The sequence below is a fragment of the Pholcus phalangioides genome, unplaced genomic scaffold (genome assembly GCF_987345545.1).
Source record: "Pholcus phalangioides strain wild (caught in Gottingen) unplaced genomic scaffold, Ppha-v1.0 ptg000007l_1, whole genome shotgun sequence".
Taxonomy (NCBI): domain Eukaryota; kingdom Metazoa; phylum Arthropoda; class Arachnida; order Araneae; family Pholcidae; genus Pholcus; species Pholcus phalangioides.
In genome coordinates, this window is record NW_028301600.1 from 8,415,910 (window position 1) to 8,439,462 (window position 23,553).

Sequence of the window (23,553 nt, forward strand, 5' to 3'; positions counted from 1 at the left end):
ATTATAGATCATAATTTTCTGAAGCTTTTTTGTTCAACGCCCCCCCCCCCCCACTTTTTTGAGTAATCCCTTAGAATCCCATGTTGTATCCATAACTGTTATTCCCTGGCAAAGCTTTTTATTTTTTTTAAATATGTTAAGTGGTGAGATTTTTAGCCCACCAGTAAAGAAAAAAGTTCACTTGTGAGATGTGACCTTTTTTTTATGTCAATGATTATGTGACTTTAGCCACACTGCTGAATATCCTTTCTTCAAAATGGGCCACCAGTTTGAATTTCTTATGAAATGGCCTGACTCCCCCCCCGTATGTTCTATTGCTGTTGCCCCCAGTGGGCCATATTACTCCCTTTGGGAAACACTGTTGCAGATCATAAAATTAGAATGTATGGGCTTACAAAATTTGGAACAAAATATCTTCCCTCCCCTCGTAAAAAACAGAAAATACACAGCGTCAATAATTAAAAGACCCCTATTTTAAAATAGCCTACAGGCGAAAACAGTCATCAGAAAATTGTGAAATTTTGTGGAGGACTTCACAAGGTGATGGGAATTTGTTTCGGGGGGGGGGGGGGGGGAGGGGGGATTAGTTGCACAGGTCGCCACCAGTGGGCATTTTATTAAGAAATGACATATTTAGGCAATCGTTTACAATTTTAACAACAATTGTTAAACCCTTTTACAATTGTTACTGCAACAAAACATGTTCCACATGGTGGCAATCATTTTCAGATACCATGTGAAATTGCAAGATGGTATGTTCCACAACTGACCAAAATGTTCAGCACGTGGCGTGAAATACTGCCTTTAAGGCAGGGTTGGTAAAAAAACTTTTTTTGAAAAATCCCAAAAACCGGGTTTTTTTGGTTTAAACTATTTTTTTTGTTTTAAACAGTATTAAACATTAAAAACAATAAAATTTCTGAAAAATCATTCAAACCTCTAATAATTAATTAAAATAAAATTTTTATTAATGTAATTAACACCATTTCCATATTAAAATGTAAGAAACATTTATTGACTAATTAACAAAAACCAACTTTTGCAATTTAATTATTTTTTGCTTAACTCAATGTTTTTGAAAATTCTTTTAATGTTATTATTAATCATACAATATATAAAGATTTTTTTTCCAGTTACTTTCAGTATGCTTAATTAGGAAGCTATTTTGTAAAAACTATAATAAAAATTAGGTGAATATAATGTATTTAATGAAGCATAAATAATGCAGATTAATTAGCGATGACTTACGATATATACAGGGTGATTATAACTAAGGTTGTGATTTCAAAATGCTGTAAAAAAAGAGAAAAAAGAACAATTGTCAGAATGACTTGAAAATTGACATGAATATTCCTGAAGAAATGGAATTTTATTTGGTGAAAGGGAAAAAAATGAAAACTAAAAAAAACTGAATGAAAACTGAAAAAAAAATGAAATTTTACTTCAAAATGTAAAATTAATGACATCATCCAACACGTGGGAAATTTGCTCGCAGAATGGAAACGATAGTCAGTCATGGCAAAATGAACTTAAATAAAAAAAAAACAATTATAGCATTGCACGATTTCATAATTCATGGAAACATCACAAAAAACTAAGTAATTGAACAAATAACTACAAGCACAAAAGTTCTTGTTCAACAACAGATTAGAGTATGCCATGGTCATGATTTGGATGAGCTTGCATTCACCTTCATTAAACTAAACGCGTCCCCATTAATATTCCTGAGGAACTTCTAACATATAGGGAATGTGCTGGAGGTTGCAATTCACCAAAGTTTGCAATCTGACCACTGTTCATAACATTTTGAGGTACCCCCCACAGCCAGAAGTTGCAAGGGTTAAGTTGCATCCTGTTATTGTCAAAATGGGTCTTCAGCAGCTGCTTTGCTGGCATTACAATGTGCATCTTGATAGAAGTTGTTCTATCGACACACTGATGCTGGGGAAGTGCCAAAATGATGTGGTTGCACAAAATAGATTATACTGCTGGCCAAGTACAGCATCATCTACTTGCACTTTTTTTTCTTTTGCGAAAAAAATTTCCATTGCTTCAGGAGTATCCATGCAAATTTTCAAGTCATTCTGACCAGTACTTAAAAAATAAAATTTTTTTACAAAATTTTAATTATTATCACCCTGTATATAGCTGATTATTTTTCATAAATCTGTTACTACTATACAGTAGAACCTTGATTAACTGGGCTTAACCATGAAAGTATAAAAAACAACTATTGAATATTAAGACTGGGAGATATACAGTATATGTGCTACTTCTTATGGGAAAGAAAAAGAAAATGTCTGAGAGGTAATTTAACTACTAGTACACTAGTCTTTGTCCTTTTAGGGACAGCTGGTGTCTATTGGATTATAAGACCACCTGCCCCTAGCATGATGGTGTCACTACTGTTGCTGCTTCTTTGTGAAGGGAAAGAAACCCTGTGAGATAATACACCACTACATTTAGATGTGTGATGCAATCCTTATTCATGAATTTTCTAAAGATAGAGCATCAGAACATAGCCAAAGGATAGAAAATGCGGTAAGAATGAGAAAAATTTTGGTTTCTGTATATAACTTTAAATATCTAAGATACTTCATATGAAAAAAAATATATATTAAGGCCACTTTTATGAGACTTTTTAAAAAAAACCACTTATACCATCTTATGCCACTTAAAGATATACCATCAGAATGTACCCCAAGAATATAAAATGTGGTAAAAATGAAAAATTTTGGCTAATAATGAAACAATATCATATTTTTCAAGGAAAAAAAGGTATTTAGGCCACTTTTATTTGATACTTGGTTAAAACCAAGGTTTAACAAACAACCCTGCTTTAAGGTCAAGTAAAGTTCTCGGATTGTCACAACTTACCAGACGTTTCAAATGCCCCAAAGCAAACAATCGTGTTATAGAGTTGTTTTTAATTTATATCTAGTCGATTCCACAATTTATTTTATTTAAGACTTTGCACTAGGGGCGACCGTGAAGATAAGGGGAAATTTCCCTACCAAAGAACCCAGGTTGGTACACCCCAGAGTCTGACATTTATCATTATCAACCAAAAATCTCAATAACACTAGACACAAAGAGTCAAGACAACACCGAGAAATTTAAATCCAGACACTTTAATAACAGTAAAACATTATTCAGAGAATTTTATGGGGGGCCAGTGTGATAATATTAATACCATTTACTGTGTAGAACAATACCATCACCTTTATCAACATGGAAAATTTGGGGGGTGAGCAGTTAAATATGATATGGGGGAAGGCCTCGATTTGTAATAATTTATACTGTGAGAGAGACCTTAAGATAACAAGGGAAGTGTCTTCGGGGAATGATAGAAAAGGGATCTATGAAAAGGGCCTAAGGAACTGTGTGTGGCTGGATAGATCATACTTACGCTTACGACATTGTCAGTCTCTGGAATTTGGATGTCGGGGAGATGTAACGACACTGACAGGGCAGTCCGCTGGACAAAACTATGTTGGCATGTGATGTGGCCCAGAAGGATGTAACGTTACCATTTAGGCCCCGCCGGAAATAGTCCTTTTCTAGTCATTTTTATATTATATTACCTTTTAACATTGATTCTGGGATCGTTCTGCGAGACCATGTGCTGCCGATCGGCCGCCTTGTTATGATCTTTTACACTGCCAGATGCCGATTGTCATGCAATATTTTTTAGTTCATGTGAATATGTAAATTTTCAAATGTTACGTCGATTCTAGCGCCGCCGAGTCTCGATACGGATTGGTTCCAGTAAGGCGAGATTGGGAAATTTTCCCTTATATGCCGGTAGTGTGCAACGAATAGTCACGTTGATCCTTGGACATTACATTTCATTTCGCCTCGTTCCAGCCATGAGTTGATAATATAGCAGGGTGCCTCGGCACCGATCGATCCGTTGATCATCCTTTTCATCTAGTCAAAAGCCGCTCATCCTGTGTTGAAGTGTCTATGAGATGTCGGCTCTCATCCGTTAAGGGTTATTCGTTGGGTTCACCTCTTCAGATACTGTTGCATTAGAGCCTCCCCCTCTCCAGGAGACCGCACGGATAAATCAAGAAGTGAACTGTTCGCGTTCGTGTGACAGTGACATCCAGAAGGCTGTAATCGATGGACCGATCGGGTGAGAACGTTTGAAATCTGTGATATGTTAACGCTAAAACTCTAAAGCAAATTTACTGTTGGCTTAAAATGTTGTAAAATATAAAGATTAACGCCAAATTAAAAGTCTTAAGAAAACGAAATAGTTGTTGAATCATTGTTGTCATCTGACTAGCGAAATTATTTTGGAAGATAAAAATAGAATCCGGGAAGTAACGCTAAATCGTTACAAGGAGCAGCTTCTCAGACGGACGCTGTTTGCCAACTGAAGTGGAGGAGCGACTGATAGGACGAATACGATTATTTCACCAGGGGAGGTGGCACTGAAGGAGCGGTCCGTCAGACGGATGCTGTTTGCCAACTGAAGTGGAGGAGCGACTGATCGGACGAATACGATTATTTCACCAGTTGGCTTGCATTTTTGAATTTATGTATGTACCGACAAAAAAATCCTGTCTATTGATATCAATGTCTGTGTTAAGGAACAAGTTGATTGCTGAAAATTAGGGTTTTAATTGTTGCCTGTGGTGACACAACACCCGGTGCTAATTAAGTCAATTAATGTGAAAGGTGTTCTGCGGGGGGGGGGATTACATACCTTAGTGGGGAAAATTAAGGGATGCATGTGTGTCCTTATTGGCACACGGGGCTTGAGTTATGAAGAGAGACTTAATTTTTTGAATATGTTTACATTGGATGAATGCAGGTGTCGAGGAGATATGATCGAAGTGTTCGAAATTTTCAATGGGATGGATAGGATGGACCATGAACTTTTAGTACACTGCCAATCGACTGCTTTTACAAGGGGACACCAGTATCGATTGGTGAGGGACAATGCAAGGTTATGGTGTCGCAGGGAATTTTTCTCTAATAGGGTTGTTAATAAATGGAATAGCTTACCCCGGAGGTAGTGAATTATAACACAATTGACACGTTTAAAAAGAAATACGATGGGCATGTTGGGGTGAATTGAGAAGCTATCTATACTTAGAATAAGACAACCATAAGTATTCTTTATGGGCATTGTATAATATTTTATCATGTGTATATATTGTTTATAATTTTTGTTAATTGCATTTGTAATTGGGTTGCTGTATTTTTGAAATATATGACATCCATATTTTTATGGGCATCTTTTTCTCAGTCACCTCATTGGGTATTTTGCCTGTTGTGGTGTTGTTTTTGTATTGTATTGTATAGTGTGGATTTGCTCCATGACAATGATGTGGCACTTTCCACCACTTCCATGGGATATATATAAAAAAAAACAATAACAATAATCTAACAATAATTAATAATTATGTGTAGTGTTTTTCATGTGGAATTTTATATATGAGCGTGTGTAGGTGTACGAGTGGAATTACAAAATCACATAACTTTCAAAAAAATAATAATCATAATTGTCACCTTACATAACATTTTTCCCATTCTCCATAACAATCACATGGATTAAGGTCCGGGCATCAGAGGCCATAGATTAGGGAAGTGCTGGCTGATGACACGTTCTTCTGTAAAATATGTTTTAAGAACATTCTTAACACATACTGCAATGTGCAGAAGAGCTCCGTCTTGCATAAAGATTGTGTCTGCAAGGCAGCGACGTGCTTGTAGAGCCAGAACAATTTCGTTCTGTAACAGGGAAGCAATATGCATTGAGTGATCGAATATGTCAATGGACATGTAGAACGTAACTCCTCATAGAAGTAGGGACAGAAATAAATGATGCAGGAAATCCACACCACACTGTCACTTTTCGTGAATGTAACAGTACCTCTAAGATAGCGTGTAAATTTTCTATTTCCCAAATTCGGTAGTTGTGAGTATTGACTGCACAGTCCAAGTGAAAATGTACTTCGTCTGTTCAGAGGGTATTCCAAGGCCATTTTGAATCTACCTCAACGTGAGCTAGAAACTGCAGTGAAAACTGGAGTCAAGCATCATAATAATGCGGAAGCAACCGCTGCACAAGTGAAAGTTTGTACAGATAATATCGGAGGATATTTTGCATGATCTTATGGACAGTTAAACGTGGCCTATGCTGCATGCCTGACACCTCTGTCTTCTTCCACTTGAAGTGAAACCTCATGTACTGCGTCTATAGAAACGGGTTTTTTTTCTCTTCCAGGACAAACAGCCAACGATCCTGTGGCTTCAAATTTTGTTATCATACTCCGAAGGTTTTAACATTCATTGGACTTTTTTCAATCCTCTTCCAATTCTGATATTTCCATAGAGCAGTTACTGTGGAATTGCTGTTTTGGTAGAACAATTTGATGAAGAAAGCACAATCTCATAAACTTATCGTCACTGTGAGCAGCAAACACATTGAGAAACAAGATCTCTACGAATGTTTCTTGGTTTTATAACAGCTGCTGCATAATATCACATAAATTTACATGTTTACTACAGGTATTCAAAGTTAAACGCTTTCTGGTGGCGACATGTGCAACTAATTTTTTCCCCCGAAACAAATTCCCATCACTTCATGAAGTCCTCCACAAAATTTCCTGATGACTGGTTTTGCTTGCAGCAAGCTACTTTAAAATAGGGTCTTTTAATTATGGACACCCTGTATACAGTCGAATCCCATTATAACAAACTCCGGGAGACAGGAGAAATCACTTTGTTATAGCAAAATTTCAGTATAAAGAAATTCCAGGTATTTGCATTGTTCCTATGTAAATTTATCTGGGGGATTAGAAAAAGTGTTTGCTAAAACAACATTTTCGCTATAACGGTATTTCTTAAAACTGGATTTGACTGTAGGCCTATATGGTGAAAAGACAGTTTTAATTTCCAAAAACATCATACAATGAGCATAGAAAAATTCTGATTTGCTCAGCATAAGAATCGTTAATAGAAATAAGAAAAATATGTAATTTCATACAATTTTCAGTTCTTGTAAATCACAATGCATTTTTTTTTATTCAAAAAAATGCTTGTAGTGGAGTCTTAATAATTTGAGCTGAATGGAGCAGAGACTACCTCGGATTATTGAAAGAACTCGGATGACCCTAAAAGTAACAAAAAACTGCTTTTGAGTAAGGGGAAATGGGGGTATTCTACTTGACCTTATCTTGCCCTTGATTCAACAGCTTAGTTCATTACACAACTGCACAAGTTGTCAGATTGAATAGACAAGACAACAGAGTCAGATTAAAGGAGGCTGACAGGGGCTCCAGGCCTGTAGGGGGCGGGGCAATATTAACTTTTTGCACTAGATATTTTAAGAGAAACCTTGGGATCCATGGGAGACCCCAGTCTAGAGATCAAAACATCCAACTGAAATTACTTGCATTCACGAAGAAATGTGACAAAATAAAACAAAATTTGTGCTTGGCAAAAAACAGGTTTTGAAAAATTCTACCTTGGATTACCCAGAACCTCAAAGTTTGGAGACCTGAAAAAGTTTTGCCGGGACATTGGTAAAAACCAGGCAAAAATTGCTAAAATTATTCTTTTTACTCAAGACATACTACGCTTGGTTTTTCAATTACAAAATATTCTTTTCAATATAAAAACTTAAAAAAACATATGAAACATAAAATTACATGGTATAAAAATGAATATTCAGCAACCAAAAATATGAAAAAATATCCAAATAAAATATACATCACCCATATGGGTGATGAATTTTTGCCATGTGGCAAAAATATTTGCTTTATCCAAGTAAAATACACATCTAAATTTGTCATTAAAAATTCAAGTAAAAGACTTGATAAGAGGTCATTAAAGTATTATGTCAGCATCAATTGCGGGGTTTCCAATTTGCTGACAGGGGGGGGAGCTTGGATGATGCTTACGTCATCAACCACCCTTTATGAAAATATGAAACATTCTTAATGGCATCTTACTCGGTGCGCCAAAAACGAGAGAAATCTTTTGCTAGTTTGTGGGCACTTGAACATTCTCTCTAATGATAAATCCCTTACAGAGCCACTTCAGCGATTTCTAAATGTTTCACGGTTCCCTCAAGTGCTCAGGAAATGTGTCTGGGCTGCTTAAGTGCTCTGGAATTGTGCAACACATCCCTCAAGTGATCTGTAATTATGCCACGGATCACTTAAGCAGGGAATGTTCCACGGGTAACTTGAGTGATGTAGATCCGCACTTGGGGGGAAGGGACGCTTAAGTTCTCTAAAATTGTGCCACATGTCACTCAAGGGTGCTAACTCTAAATGTGCCACGGATCGTTTAAGTGTTCTGGAACTGAGTAGCGTTTTACTTAAGTGATCTTTGAATACGTCACAGGCCTACTTCAGCGATCTGAAAATGTGCCATAGGCCACTTTAATGCTCTGGAATTGTGCCACGGGTCATTTAAGCAATCTGTAGCCTAAATGTGCAGCTTAGTTCCTTTTTACAAAATTGGGTTTGAGGGGGACAAGCCACATCAGATAATGTTCAGGGCCACATTTAATCAGCGGGTCAAGGGTTTACCATAAAGGTTTAAATGGTGGGTCGCAATGAATTTCTTAGAGAAATTTTCAAGTTCTTACCCTTCAAATAGCATTGAAATCAGCAGAAATCGATTATAACAACATATAAAGGTATTTTCTTTTGAAATAAATATTTTTAAAAATGTTTTTTACATTAAAATTTTTTTTGTCTGGGGAGGGGCACGAGCTCCCTTTGCCCCTTCCCGCGTACATTTCTGATCCCACCAATATGCGTTAGGAGGTACGGGGCTGTGCTGACAAGGAGGGGGGAGGGTCAGAGTTTTGCTGACAAGGTGGGGGGGGGGGGGGTCAAACAAAAATTGCTAAAAATTTGCTGACGTAATACTTGAATGGCCCCTAATTATTTATTAATAAAATTTAAAACAGATGAATCTAATTTTTTGATTCTATGAATATTTTCCACTGGCAAAAATTATTTTTGCTGGGCTGGTTTTTTCCACTGGCAAACTTGCCAACCCTGGTAAATTCCATAAAAATTGGTTAAAAACTCTGCATGTTATAAGCAAAAAACATGCAATGAAAATTGGAATTTTTATAGAAAACATTTTTATCTAGCTATTTTTTTCATGCTATTCTCACGAAAGGCACACAAGTATTGCACAAAGTTAGTACAATATTTTGTAAAAGTTACAAATTATTAACAGTTTTTATCATACAGGGTTGTTCAAAAACATTTTTTAAAAATTTAATTTCATGTTGGTCTACTAAATGCACTCGTGACTAAATTTTCATTGACAATTGTGAGTGCAAATATAGGGTTCACATGACTGAAATTGCAGAACGATTCGCTCAGCAATTTTTTATAAATTTGAGAAAATGTATAAACTCCAAGAAAGACTTTTGTAAACACAGTGTATGTTATTGCCTAGGTTTTCCAACTGAGGTTCTACTAGTTTTGCAGTTGTTGTCTGTTGTTCTGTATAGTATAAACAGTCTCACAATTATCAAAGATTTTGTGCGAACTAAAACATTGAAAACCTTTGCATCTGGGAATAAAACTCTTTCCGGCATGTAGCAATTTATCAGAAGTTTTTACATTAACGTTTAACAGGTGTATGTGCACTTTGGCAGTAGTATCGGAAATTTTTCGCATTAATTATTTGTTTTTAAGAAAAACTATGCTGAAATGAAAGTGGCAGTAATAAATGACAGATATAAAAGTCTCTAAAATATTATCAATACAAGATACATAATAAAAAATAAAATTTGAAGACAGTAATAAGCACTCACAATGTTTTTGAGAAACATTTTAGGGAAAAACACAAGAAAAACTTCAGCAGTCAAAACTGAATTAAAAAAAAAAAGGGGGTGTCAGATGCAAGTAATTGAGAAACAAATACGTGAAAAGTAGTTATTATTAGATTACATAGATATTAATTACGTCAACACTTCACATCAGTCATCAAAACAACATTCGCAACGTTAATGTGAACGGTTTTGACTTGTTGCGGTAGTGAAATTGCGAAATAGAGTTGCCAGATCCTTAAAAAATTTGAAGCCAAAATCCTCAAAAGTAGCCAAAAAGTAACCCAAAATATTTGAACTTGTGCTGCTATCTAGGAAAGAACATATAAACTACAGTTTGACAGTAGTATAGAAGTAGTTTATATTTTTTCTTGTAATCAGAACCCCCCCCCCCCCCAAAGGACGTAGTGGGCCTATTCGGGGCAACTTTTTGTTAAGCTCTCCCCCTTCCTTGAGAAGGCTACTATTATGCAAAATTAGTGTATATTTTTTGTGTTAACCCCATTTGACTTCGACGGGTCGTATATACAGTCAAACCTCGTTAGTGCGTCACCCGGTTAAAACGTCACTCCGCTTACCGGGTCACTTTTTGGAAGTCCCAATTGTCCTCAGGCAGGAATTGGCACAGTTATGGCTTACTCAGTTTAACGAGTCACTCCGCTTACTAAGTCACATTTTTGCTCTCCCAAAAGTGACTGATTAACGAGGTTTGACTGTATATTGTATTTTTGCCTTGTGGTTTTCTTTGTTTTTCTTCTTTCCATATTGTACTTGTTTTTGTGTGCTTGTCGTTCACCTGAATTCTCGTCGTTCGGTCTACCATTTTCGTTCGCACCGCCATTTTGTTTGCCTGTTGCTTGCACGTGGTGCACACAAATATTTGTCTCCTCGTTCGTTTGCTCGTTTGCATTTTTCGACTGAATTATGTCCTTAATTAACAGATTTTGCAATCTCCGTCTTAAAAAACACAGATTTCTTGAACACCTTCATTTTCTGCTTGACTGTAAACGTAAGAAGTTGGTTCCGAGTTTTATTGCCTTACAATGTAATTTAACAGACTCACCAAGGATCGTTAAAGCATTACGTAACTCCAAACTCGCTATTTTAAGAGCTCTCATACAAGACTGTCGCACTAAAATCTCCGACATTGAACAGGAACTTTTTGATCTCCATCTAAGTCTCTCCAACACAGTTGATGATTGGAATACTATCGACAATACGTCCTGGACAAGAACTATGCAATCTGTAGCTAATCATAGAAAGTCTCACCAACGAAAATTTTCCAAACTCGTACATAAGCATGCCACTCGGAAACATTTCCCCCTCCCCAAGGTTAACAACAATGATGTAATTAATTTATCGAAAGTTGAAATCAATGACCGGGAGCTCTGCACCCTAAAATTTAATAACAATTTCTCTGTCCCACGTAGACCTTCGGCTACGAAATTAGTTGGCCCCATCGAAAGAGCTTTCAAGTTCAGTTCTCTGGCACCTACACAAAAAGAGGTTTTACGACAACTGATCGTTGACACCGTGGATTTCAACGCCAAGCCCCGCCATTCCCAATCATGTGTAACTACCAGCATGGTAGTCAAGAAATTATGCGATAACCCCGAACTAACCATAACCAAGGCTGACAAAGGAGGGCAAATAGTCATCATGAATAGATCAGATTACGTTGAGAAATCCTCAACTCTAACTAATGATGGCCCATATCAAAGCATACAAAAAGACCCCAGCTCGCATCAGGGGCGTAGCCAGAAATTTCGTTCGGGGGGGGGGACCACTTTCATTTTGGGGGGGGGGACCAAAGTGACAGAACAATAGATTTGGCCATCTTTTTCCCTTTTTTCGGTCATTTTCTCACATTTCGGGGGGGGGGGACCAGACCCCCAAGTCCCCCCCCCTGGCTACGCCCTTGGCTCGCATGAACTTAGCATGGTCAAGTCAGCCATAAAATCTTATCTTGTCATAAGATTTTAGATCAAACCATGAAAAAAGCTCTCACCCCATCGGTTGCGTTTTACGCCAGGTTTTACACACTGCCCAAAGTCCACAAACCCGATATTCCACACCGACCCATAGTCTCAAATATCGGCACTGCCTCTTACAAGATTGCGAAACACCTCGTCTCAATATTTTCACCACTCTCTTGCAATAACACACACACTACGAAAAATTCATTTGAATTCGCGCAGAAACTCCATACCTTCAATCCCGTTAACACAAAAATGGCCTCTTTTGCGTAAAGTCTCTTATTACGAATGTCCCTGTAGAAGGCGCTCTTCGAGGTCTGGAGACCAGAATTACCGAATTCCATTTTTCCCAATTTGAAATCTCTGAACTGTTAGACCTTACTCGGGTCTGTCTCAACCAAAATACGTTCTCTTTCAACAAACAATTCTATCGTATGACTGAAGGACTTGCCATGGGAAACCCTCTCAGTGTGATCTGTACTAAGTCACATCTACATGCACTATTTTGAAACAAAACTCTTCCGTGAAATTCGTTTTCCTTTTTATGTCAGATATGTTGATGATTGCTTCGTTCTTCTTGACCGTAACGCTAACATTGACCATATTCTAAATACTCTAAATTCCATTAACCCTTGCATTCAATTCACTATAGAGGAAGAAAACAATAACCAAATTGCATTCCTGGACGTATTGGTCACTCGCCATGAACAAACTTTCTCTACCACTGTATTTCGCAAACCGTTTGTTGTTTCTCTACCCCCTCACAACCTCTCTGCGCATCCTCCATCACAAAAGTATGCCTCGTTCTACACATACGTGAAGCGAGCCATTAATATCTGCTCTTCACCGACGTTACTCGATGCTGAACTGAATATCCTTAGAGCAATAGCGGTCGATCGTGGCTACCGTACCTCTCTCATTGATAATCTACACAGCAAACTGATTAAAAACACTTCCAAAACCAAGCCTAAATTTGAACACAAAAACTTGATCATTTTGCCTTTCTTCCCAAAAACCAGCCAACGCATCACTAAAATCCTTCAAAAATACAATTTTTCTGTGGTTTTCACCCCCGTCAATAAACTTCGTTTCTCTCAACTAAAAGATCCCATTGACAAACTCAACAACTGGGGCATCTACAGCATTTCATGCCAATGCGAATTATCATACATAGGCCAAACTAAACGTGCCCTAAAATACCGTTTAAATGAGCATAGAAGATACGTAAGCAACCAAGACTTTAACCGCTCATCCATAGCCCAACACTGCTGGTCCTTTGACCATAAATTTGACTTCTCTTCTGCCAAAATCATCCAAAAATGCCTCTCACCGTCTGACTTGGATTTCTTCGAATCATTCCACATCAACAAAAACACAAACCAGTTGGTCAACGACCTATCTAGCACACCACCCTTCTCAAAAATTGGACAACAGTTTCTACAATAATTATTCTTCTCCATCAGCATCACTATCACGTTCTCAGTTGTGATTGGCTCCGCCATTTTTCTTCTTTTTTCTGTCCTGTTGCCCTACTCTTTTGTTGCCGGTTCATTTTGAATTTGACTCTTGTCTACAACAGCGAGTAACTCCCGCTATAAGGAGTTTCTTCAATATTTTCTTTCTTCTTTGTTTCTGCTACTGATGAAGGAACTTCATATAGTTCCGAAACGCGTATAGCCGTGTTCGTTTTGGAATTTTGGGTACACCCAAACGTCGATTATTTAATCGTATTAACCCCATTTGGTTCAGTGGCCCGGTCTAGTTACGGACCTGCTTTACCCCCACTTCCCCATCCAGGAAAAATTAAGAACACTTATATATATTAAACACTTATTTTACTGAATAAATTGATTTCTGAGAAAAGTTGTGGAATTCCGGACTTACTCCTGGGCCGTTTTAACGAATAAGGTGAATAGTATTTTACTGCCCTTAAGATACGACTATCTGAAAAGAGTTTTATTTTTTCCCTTCGATTACCTTGATACAGTGGTTCCCAAAGTTGTTGGTTACGACCCTCTTGATTGGGGGGGGGGGGTAACGTTGATGATTTAAGATTTCTTAAGAGAAGTTAAAAGGGTGTTTAGTTGAAATAAAAACGTCCTGATGAGAGTTAAGATGACTCTTCTTTGAAGGGGGGATGATGGTCCCATAGAAGGTGCACCTGTTCACATTTTTTCCTATGACTTTTAGGAAAATGCCCGCCTTTCAAAGGATTAATTGAGCTATTTAGCTCGTATATATTATATAATGCATTAAAATACTACATAAAATTTAGTAAAAACAATGTGAAGAAAAATATTGCTCAATCAAATATCATAAATGTGCTTTTGCGCACTTTTATGAAAAAACATGAAAATTAATAAATTAATATTTATTCTGAATCCAAAGAAAAAGTTTATTTATTGAAAATCTAAGAGTTGCTCTCATTTCCTAGTTTTTAAATCGTAATGCTCCGCGTTATGTTGCCTACACACGCGTAGCTTAAAGATAAGTTTTTCTCCTTTTATACACTTGTGTGAAAAATTAAGAGAATTAGCACATTATGTGGAATTTCTGAAAAACTAGTGGACAGATTTTAATGAAATTCGGTACGAATACACAGTTATAACAGAGAAAAAAAGATGTACCATACAAAGTCATAGTACGCACGTATGATTACCAGTAAAGCTCATCACTGCAGGAATGTCCAAAATCCACGTTGCGAGATTGAACCGAAAATGAGTCTAATATGAGGTCGCACAGCGTGACGGCATACTGGACATGAGGCAGTTGAGGAGTCCCTGTGGCAATCGGTCCCACTCCTGCAGCAACGCAGTTTTCAGTTCCGGGATGGTTCTCGGAGGTGGATGGCGAGATGCAATTGCCCCCCCCCCCCAAGAGAGTCTCAGATATGTTCTATGAGTTTAGGTCAGGAGATTTGGCTGGCCAATCTATACGCCGAATATTCTCACTTTCCAGATAATTGGACCAGGTGAGCCCAATGCAGACGAGCGTTGTCGTCCATGAACAGGAACCGAGGGTCAACTGCGCCCCTGAAAAGTAGAAGATAGAGCTCTAAGATCTCCTCTCCATACCTCCTAGCAGTCACGGACCCTCTGCCAAACATATGGAGAGGTGTGCGGTTGTCCAACATGATGCCTGCCCAGACCATGACACCTCTACCACCATAGTGGTCCATTTCCCTGATGTGGGAGGGATGGTATCGGGTACGAGGCTCTCTCCAGATGAGTGTATGTCGACAATCAGTGTCCAGGCTGAATCTCGACTCATCTGTGAAGAGCACGGTGCTCCACTGAAGTCTGGTCCAAGGCTGATGTTGTCTGCACCATGCTAAACGTGCTCTCTTGTGTGCTGCAGTTAGCGGGACGCAAACAGCGGGTCTTCTGGCATAAAGCCCTCTCTCGTAAAGCCTTCGGGCAACAGTATACCGTGAAACTCGAGTTCCAGTGGCAGCATGCAGCTCACGTGAGAGCTGTGACAGACCTGTGGCGCCGCGCTGAAAGTGCCAAATAACGATCCTCATTGGTCGTAGTGACTCTTCGACGACCTTGCCCAGGTCTTCTCGATATGGACTCACTGTCCTGAAACTACTTCCACACTGTTGCAGACGACACTGGCTGTTAGATCGAACTTTGTATCCACCTGCACTTGTGATTGCCCTGCCACCAATCTACCGACGATTCTCCATCTTATTCCGTCATCCATACGTTTGTGGCTACTCATTTTACCTGATAGCTTATAAAATTTACCAAACTCTTGCGAGAAACACAGCGAATATCGCAGAGGAGTACGAGCACACGAATCGTGGAGAACACCTCGTGCCCTTATCATCCCCTCCGTGGTCACAGCTCCGCTCACACGTACGTGTACGATTACGTATTCGACACTGAATATTTGCATACTTCGTCAGAGGCATTATTAATACCTTTGGTTCAGTACTTTTTGTGAAAATAGACACAAATGTGCAAATTCTCTTAATTTTGCTCACGAGTGTATTTATACTGGTCCAGACAATTTCCACAAGACTTCGAGATTGCAAAACAAGAAGTGGTTCGACGGACACAGATTTATTTACAGAACAGCAATTTACACGCTAAGCAGAGAGCTAACAATTTTCTCGCAAAGTTCAATCACAACTGACTTTTTTTTATCGGATCTCCCTAATCTCCCTACTGTTTATAGGTCTGGTCGAAGCTTCGAGAAAAAGAATATTCCACAAATTTTTATTTCGTAGTATCAGGTTTGCGGCGCCACTGTCTGGATGGGCGTAACCTTCTAGAAGATTCTTTCCAGCCCTCCACCAGTTCTTCGCCAATCGCATGCCTTTGCGCAATACCGAAACCGGTATCAACAGATTTTGATATTTCTGAGAGCCATCGAACAAGTCACGCCATCTATTCTCTATAGATCGTAACAATACGTTGCAGCGGAATATTATAGTGAAGTAACAGCCGTGAGTTTGTGACCAGGGGCGTAGTACGCAAAATTTAGTGGGGGAAAGGAAGGGCTCATGACCTCCACAAGACGATCAAAAATTAAAAATATTTTCAAATATTTTAGTAAAAGATTAAAATATCGAAAGGAAATACCTTTATACACTGCATTTTATCTTTATCCATTTCTGTTAATTTAAAATGCTTTTTGAAGGTTCACAGAGCTCGAAATTTCTCTGGGAAATTTCCATGTGCTCCCCAAACCCAATGTGTCCCTCTAAAGGTCGATCTGGCGTACGCCAATTCTTGTGACCAGGGTGAAGGGTATTGTAATGTGGTAAGTGTTCTCATGATGCAACTTCGGTAACGCAAAATATACCACCACTCATTGTATCGCTTGATCATCGTTTGGTGCAGCATAATTTTCATGGTCCTTGCACCAATAAAAAACCATCTCCAATCCAAGCCGAAGGTGCACGTGCACCCTCGAATGGTCAATGGCACATGTCTCAGCAAATCCGTCAGAAAAATATGATATTTAATTTTGGTGAAGCGCACTCTCTAAAAACACCCTCTATCGCCTTTGCTATTGCGATTCTACCGCATATTCTATGATCAATAATGCTTGTTCAGGTGTATGAATATCCCCTCTTACAGTTTGTCCCATGAATTTAGAATCACTCTGTATTACATGTGAGAAACATCAATAAAGGAATCCCTTCAAACCTAGCAAAACTCAAATCTATTCTATGATTGCAATCCAAAAGAATACGCATAGGGAACAGTTTGATTCTAGGTTAAGCTATGGGCTACTTTTACTAATATTAATTTACCGCACACAAACAAAGTTTTGTGGTAAACTTGATCAGGGCCGCAACTAGATGTTTGGTCATCCGGGGCAAGTGCGCATTTTGGCGCCCCCTTGTAATGTTGAAGGAGAGGTTTGAGAATAAAATTTGTGCCCCCTTTGGTCCAGCGCCCGGGGCACGAGACCCACCTGCTCCCCCTAGTTGCGGCCATGAACTTGATAATTTAACTAATATATTATTGCTTATAAAAAATATTAACTAATATCAATCTTTTTTTTCATTCGCCACATAAACCAAAATACGGTTGCTAATTTCCATCGAAGAATTGTAACAGTTTTATTTGATAGGTGGCGGAAGGGGTTCTAGTTTAATGATGTATTTCGCGTATGTAATATAATACTGTACTGTATAATTATTTTCAATATTTTCTAGAAGGCATATTTTTGCTGATGAAATTTTATTTTTATCCCTTTACTGGTTACGGACAAAATTAACTAAGAAAAGCACAATTTTTTTATGGTGAATAAATTTAAGAAGTATGAACGTTTAGAGTCCGAGAATGAATGTTTCCGTGTACCCAGAGTTTTTTTTGCTAAGCAGAAAAAATTCCTCATATTGTATAAGGCAGCATGTTATTTTGTCATTCCTCACAGATATCGAAATCGGGATCCGAAAATTTCGCCCCGACTTTTCGCCCCTGGAACGTTTCGTCCCTGTCACATTTCACCCCAAGAAAATTCCGCCCCTGACGTTTCGCCCCCGAAAATTTCGCACCTGATATTTCACCTGCTCTGAACGCGTGAGTGACTATATAAGTGGATAAGTGACCAAGTGAGTGTGAAATCGACTTTAGGAGTGAGTTAGTGACCGTACAAATGAGTGAGTGACAGAATGACTGCCCACGCGAGCGACAGTATATGTGAGTGGGGAATTGACTGTATGAGTGAGTGACCGTGTGTGTCCAAGTGAGTGATTGACCATATGAGTAACCGAGAAATTTACCGTATGATTGACCGAGTGATTGACCATATGAATGATTGTATGAGTGACCAGGTGAGTGATGGTATGAGCGTCCAAGGGAGTTACTGAGTGATGGTATGAGTGTCCAAGGGAGTTACTGAGTGATGGTATGAGTGTCCAAGGGAGTTACTGAGTGATGGTATGAGTGTCCAAGGGAGTTAATGAGTTATTGACCATATGGGTGAACGAGTGAGTACTTATTTGAGTTTCCAAGTGAGTGAGTGCTTATTTGAGTTTCCAAGTGAGTGAGTGCTTATTTGAGTTTCCAAGTGAGTGAGTGCTTATTTGAGTTTCCAAGTGAGTGAGTGCTTATTTGAGTCTCCAAGTGAGTGAGTGCTTATTTGAGTTTCCAAGTGAGTGACTGTGTGGTTCACTGTATGAGTGATAAAATGAGTGACCATATGAGTAACCGTAATAATGACCAGGGGAGTGACCAAGATAGTGACCGTAATAATGACCAAGTGAGCATATGTGATCAAGTGAGTGACCATATGAGTGATCGAATGAGTGACCATATGAGTGATCGAATGAGTGACCATATGAGTGATCGAATGAGTGACCGAGTGGGTGAATGTCTGCAGAGATGATCTCCCTCTTATAGGTGGTTATGTAGTACTTTAATGAGTCCTAAAAATTTGGAATTTGCTGTGAAGCATAATATAATTGTTTCCAAATTTACGTTGCAGCGAAATTTTTTAAATAAGCTGGAGTACAGTATAACAGTACTGAAGAAAAACATTAAGCCCCCCCCCCCAAACTACCCCTCCACCCTACGCTTAATACGTACGCCAATGCATTTGTTGTCAGCAAGAGACATTATATTATGCTTTGTGCAAAAAAAACACAAGGGGCGTTCCATCATTCATATGTTCTCTCATACGGTCAGGGCAGGCGAAATGTCATGGGGTAAATGTCCAACTCACTTGTCACTGATAGGGTCACTCAATTGGTCACTCACCGGGTCACTCATATGGTCAGGGCAGGCGAAAAGTCAGGGGCGAAATGTCGGGGGCAAAGATTCCTTGAACCATCGAAATCTGTAAGCAGAGAAACAAGTCCGTGCAAGTAAAGTAAAAGGCAATGTGCTCCCTATCTGGAAAAGGAAAAATTAGAGAACTCATTTCATGTGCGAATAAAATTTTTCCTTTTTACCGGGAGCATCTCGGTGCTCATCATGCCCCTCCCTTCATCCAGGGTCATCTTAAGAGCATCATAGGCCCCCGGGCCAAATGAGTTTTATGAGGCCCAGGCAAATTTTTGGAAATCTCAACCAGATCCCATTTTTGTGACGCTCCCTTTTCTCTTGAGGCCCATGCCTTAAGACGGCACTGACTGAGCACTCTTGGTTCTTCGAGGAACACCATGGTGCTTCTGAGAAACAGGTTGTACATGGCTGGCTTTAGAGGGTGGGTGGCTATGAATTGCTTAAAGAGAAATTTTGAGTTCTTAGCCTTCAAATAGCATTGAAATGAACAGAAATTGATTATTATAACTAGGGCTCGTATTTTTAATGACTTAAACGTGAAACGTCATTGCTAATGGGTTGAAAAACCTGAATTTCAATTTTTTTAACCGATCAGCGACAACGTTTCATCTTTAGGTCATAAAACTGAGCCCTAATAACAACACAAATATAAAGGATTTTCTTCCGAAATTTTAATTTTTTTTTAATTTTTACATTAAAAAATAAACTTTTGATCGTATGGGGGGCATAGGGAGGCTCGTGCCCCCCCCCCCACCCGCGTACATCTCTGATCCCAATATGTGTTAGGAGTTGGGTACGGAGCTGAGGAAATTTTGCTGACAAGGAGGGAGGGGGGGGGGGGTCAAAAATGGCTAAAAATCTGCCGACGTAATACTTTAACGGCCCCTAATAAACTATACATTAAGCTATATAAACTATATAAAGCTCACTGCTTCCCGACTTTTGTTGTATATAAATGATTTTCTCCTGTAATGACAACGGAGCAAACAATCTCCATATTTATCATCATGATTATGGTTCGGGTGATCATATGTCCCGTATATTTCCCGCGATATTCCATTATTTTCACGTAGTTTTTACCGTCCCGACTTCTTTTGAAGAGTGTCCCCGATTTTCATGTATTTTCAACGAAAATTGCATAAATTTTTATTCTTTATTGAAATCAAGGTATGGCAAACATAGGCAAACAAGGGTATTCTTAAAATGAATGATGCAGCTTTCTTCTTCCACAGCTGATTTTCGGAATGTCGTTTTCATATTATCCATCCTATAGCAGTGTTTCTCTGCCACCTGCACTGAAAACTGTCAAACCGGGCAGTGTGTGTGGATGTGATTCGCCGTGTTTAATTTTTTCCCCATTTATTGCCCATTAGTATTGTGTATGACCGGGCCATCCACTCACAAAAAGAAATCAACCGGGCTTTAAAAGGTTGAGAACCACTGTCCTAGAGCAAGCTGGGCCGTGGTTAGAATAGTATCTGCTGCCCTGCTTTCAACTTGGGCTCTTTTATTCTGGGAATTTCGATGGCAATTTATCACAGCCTGTAAACATGTGTGGAAAAAAATCACACACTCAAGTTAATGAGGAGATACATGTTTAAGAGTGGAAAAAAAATATTTTTCCGGAAAAAAAAGAAAAATGAGTGTGAAAACCTGAAAAGAAGAACGAAAGGGTGAATTTTCTAAAACGTAGGACGACACTTGAAATGACATCAAAAAAGAGGGCATGTACTATAGGCAATACCGTCTTAACGCATGGGACAAGAGAAGAGAGGCCTCACAAAAATGATATTTAGTTGAAATTTTCTAGAATTTACCTGGTAGGGCCTCAGAAAAATCATTTGGCCTGGGGGCCCATGATGCTCTTAAGACAGCCCTGTGCTCAGTGCTCGTATCCGATTTCGTGTTCGCTAGCACTTGATCAACGCACCGATTAAACACCCTGCAAAAACTTCATTCAAATGATTTTACAGATTTCACAGGCATACCTATGCCATATTCACCGTCAGGGGTACTCTTCATTTGATGATGGGAATATTCAGTGCTCGCGACTCGAGAAAGGTTGCAGACCCCTGCAGCTCCAACCTAATTTTGTAAAAATCAACTAAGTGGCACATTTATAGATCACTTAAGGGACCCTTGGCACTTTTTCAGATGGTGAACACATGAACGTGGTACATTCACAGATCACATGAAGAATCTGCTGAACATTTAGAGATGACTTATCCATAGAAAGAATGTTATTTCAGTTGCCCACAAACTAGCGAATGGTTTATACCGTTTTTGGCACACCAAGTAAGATGCAATTAAGAATATTTCATACTTCCATAAAGGGTGGTTGATGACGCAAGCATAACTCAAACCCCCTTCCCCCACCTTGTCATCAAAAGTCAGCAAATCCAAACCCCCCTTATTCATGCTGACGTAATACTTGAATGACCCCTTACCAACACGGGGACCTGTAGGATAGGACTTTCCACAGGGCTCTATGGAGCTATACTATAAAAAAGAAATACAGTGAAACCTCGATGTAACGATACTTTGTGGACCAAGAAAAAGGGGTTAATCGTTATAACCAGAGGTGGCATTATCATCAGGATCTACCAAATTTATACTGTTTTATTGGAATACCTTCTAAACTAGCGTTGCTAGTATCACGGTAAAATGCATTTGTAAGTATATTTATTCACCGCAAAAAATTCTAATTGATCAATAAAATTCATTTCGTTGTAAAAAGCTTGTAAAATACCTTGTAAAATAGTTTACCGCACAACACTATTGTGTACTACACAGAAAGCAGCTTCATGACAACTTCAACACTTTTGGAGGGTAGATAGTGCAAAATACCGATGTTATTAAAACATATTCAAAATAACAAACAACGGTGAGGAATTTAAAACTATATTGACATGATTTTGGGTGATATAAAAATATGGTTGTAGAGGTTTAGAAATATCCTAAAAAATATGGTTCTCTTTGGATTGATCGCAGTTAACTATGAGTGAAGTGTTATGATTGAATGATTTATCGTTGTAGGACTGTTGCTCTCTGTGGCGAGACTTTTTAACGGGGAGATCGGCTCGCATTTGCGCCTTGAAGTTGGGAACCACAGAAAACCAACTTCAACCGACCACCACTGTCCGGGTTCGAATCTGCGGGGTGATTTCGTGAAGTCAGAATCTTTTGAAGAAACTGACATTAGTGACATTTTGTCCTCCAAGATTCAGATGCAAGTATGACAATGCTTGATCTTGTTGAAGATATTAAAATTTCTGAAGAATTGGCTACCGGCACCTCTTTTCTTCCAGAGACGAGTATCAATACTCAGAAGAACAGTGGCAACACTGATAATTCACCACTGCCTGGAACGAGCAGAAGCGATAAAGAGGTTGTTACGTTCCACGTAGACGAGTTTGTTGTTGTTAATTTTGAAGGCACACTGTATACCAAAGTCTCCTGGATACTACTAGTCTATCTAGGAGGCTTTGACAGTACCAGGGAATCGTTACTGAAGCAACGCCAGAAGGATACAGGGTTTCAGTAATAGGAAAAAAACCCCAAAAAACTGGAGGTGGCCCACAGACGAGATTATGTACCGTACAAAAATGAAGAAGTTCCGATTGCAATTCAACCACTTGGGACTCTTGGAAAGCGAGGTATTTCCACGTGCCAGCTATTAAATGAAAGTGAGTAAATAACGTGTACTTAAACATTATTTATCGTAAATTTCATTGTTAATTAACATTCACAAGTGTAAATAAAAAATTCTTAGTATTACTTTGTGACATTTCCATTTTCCTATGCTTTTTGCATTAAAAATATAAAAATACACATGTCACAAAGTTACCCCGCATTATGGGGTGAGTTTATAACAAGAACTTTATTTATTTATTTTTTTGTAATGGTTAAAATTTTGAAACAATTTACTATCTTAAGGAAGAGTGAAGGAATAGTTATTTGAGGTCAAGTTTTTTAGTTTTGAGTCAATATTAAGGGTGGAAACAGCCAAAATACTCAAAAGTTATCACAAAGTCGCCCCCTCCTACTGTATTAAAGATGATAATTTTTTCATGGAATGACATAATTCACATTTAATGCAACTATGCAGGGTGCATAGCCAACTCCTCTGGTCATAAATTACTGGCGAACCATTGATTCTAGAGGCATACCTCCGGTCAAGCCAGGGCCACGCTCGTGTCAACTCTGTCCCAAAAGTCATTCGCAAATATTTACTTCCGATATTTGCCGTCCCTTGATGCAAAAAATCAGCAGTGGCATCGGCTGGCTACATACTAGCCCCGCCTGGCCTGATATCCTTGGCGAATATTTGCTTTCAGAAGACTCCCCATGTTGTGACTGTTGGTATTCATCGACGAATGTGTGGCAGACGGATTGGAAGATCGGGAAGAAGCAGCACCTTTGACTTGAGGTGGGGGCTGGAAGGTCCCGGTCGTTCTCCTCGACCAGCATTCCAATACCATCTAGCCTCCAACATTTGACGATCATTGCC

General features: G+C 38.8%; 2 protein-coding genes across 2 annotated transcripts in view; one reads left to right on the forward strand and one right to left on the reverse strand.

Moving 5' to 3' along the window:
- LOC149084888 (short/branched chain specific acyl-CoA dehydrogenase, mitochondrial) overlaps nt 1–10,019 on the reverse strand; it is a 59,107-nt gene extending 49,088 nt beyond the window's left edge. The window contains exon 1 of the mRNA XM_089232623.1: nt 9,806–10,019. Within this exon, the coding sequence (XP_089088749.1) occupies nt 9,806–9,823 (18 nt within the window). The 5' untranslated portion in view covers nt 9,824–10,019. The remainder of the gene's footprint in view (nt 1–9,805) is intronic.
- A 2,211-nt stretch (nt 10,020–12,230) lies between these two features.
- LOC149084889 (uncharacterized) lies at nt 12,231–13,242 on the forward strand. Its single transcript, XM_089233816.1, is given in 2 exon segments — nt 12,231–12,266; nt 12,268–13,242. Coding segments are annotated over 2 exon segments (1,011 nt in total).
- The last annotated feature ends 10,311 nt before the right edge of the window (nt 13,243–23,553 follow it).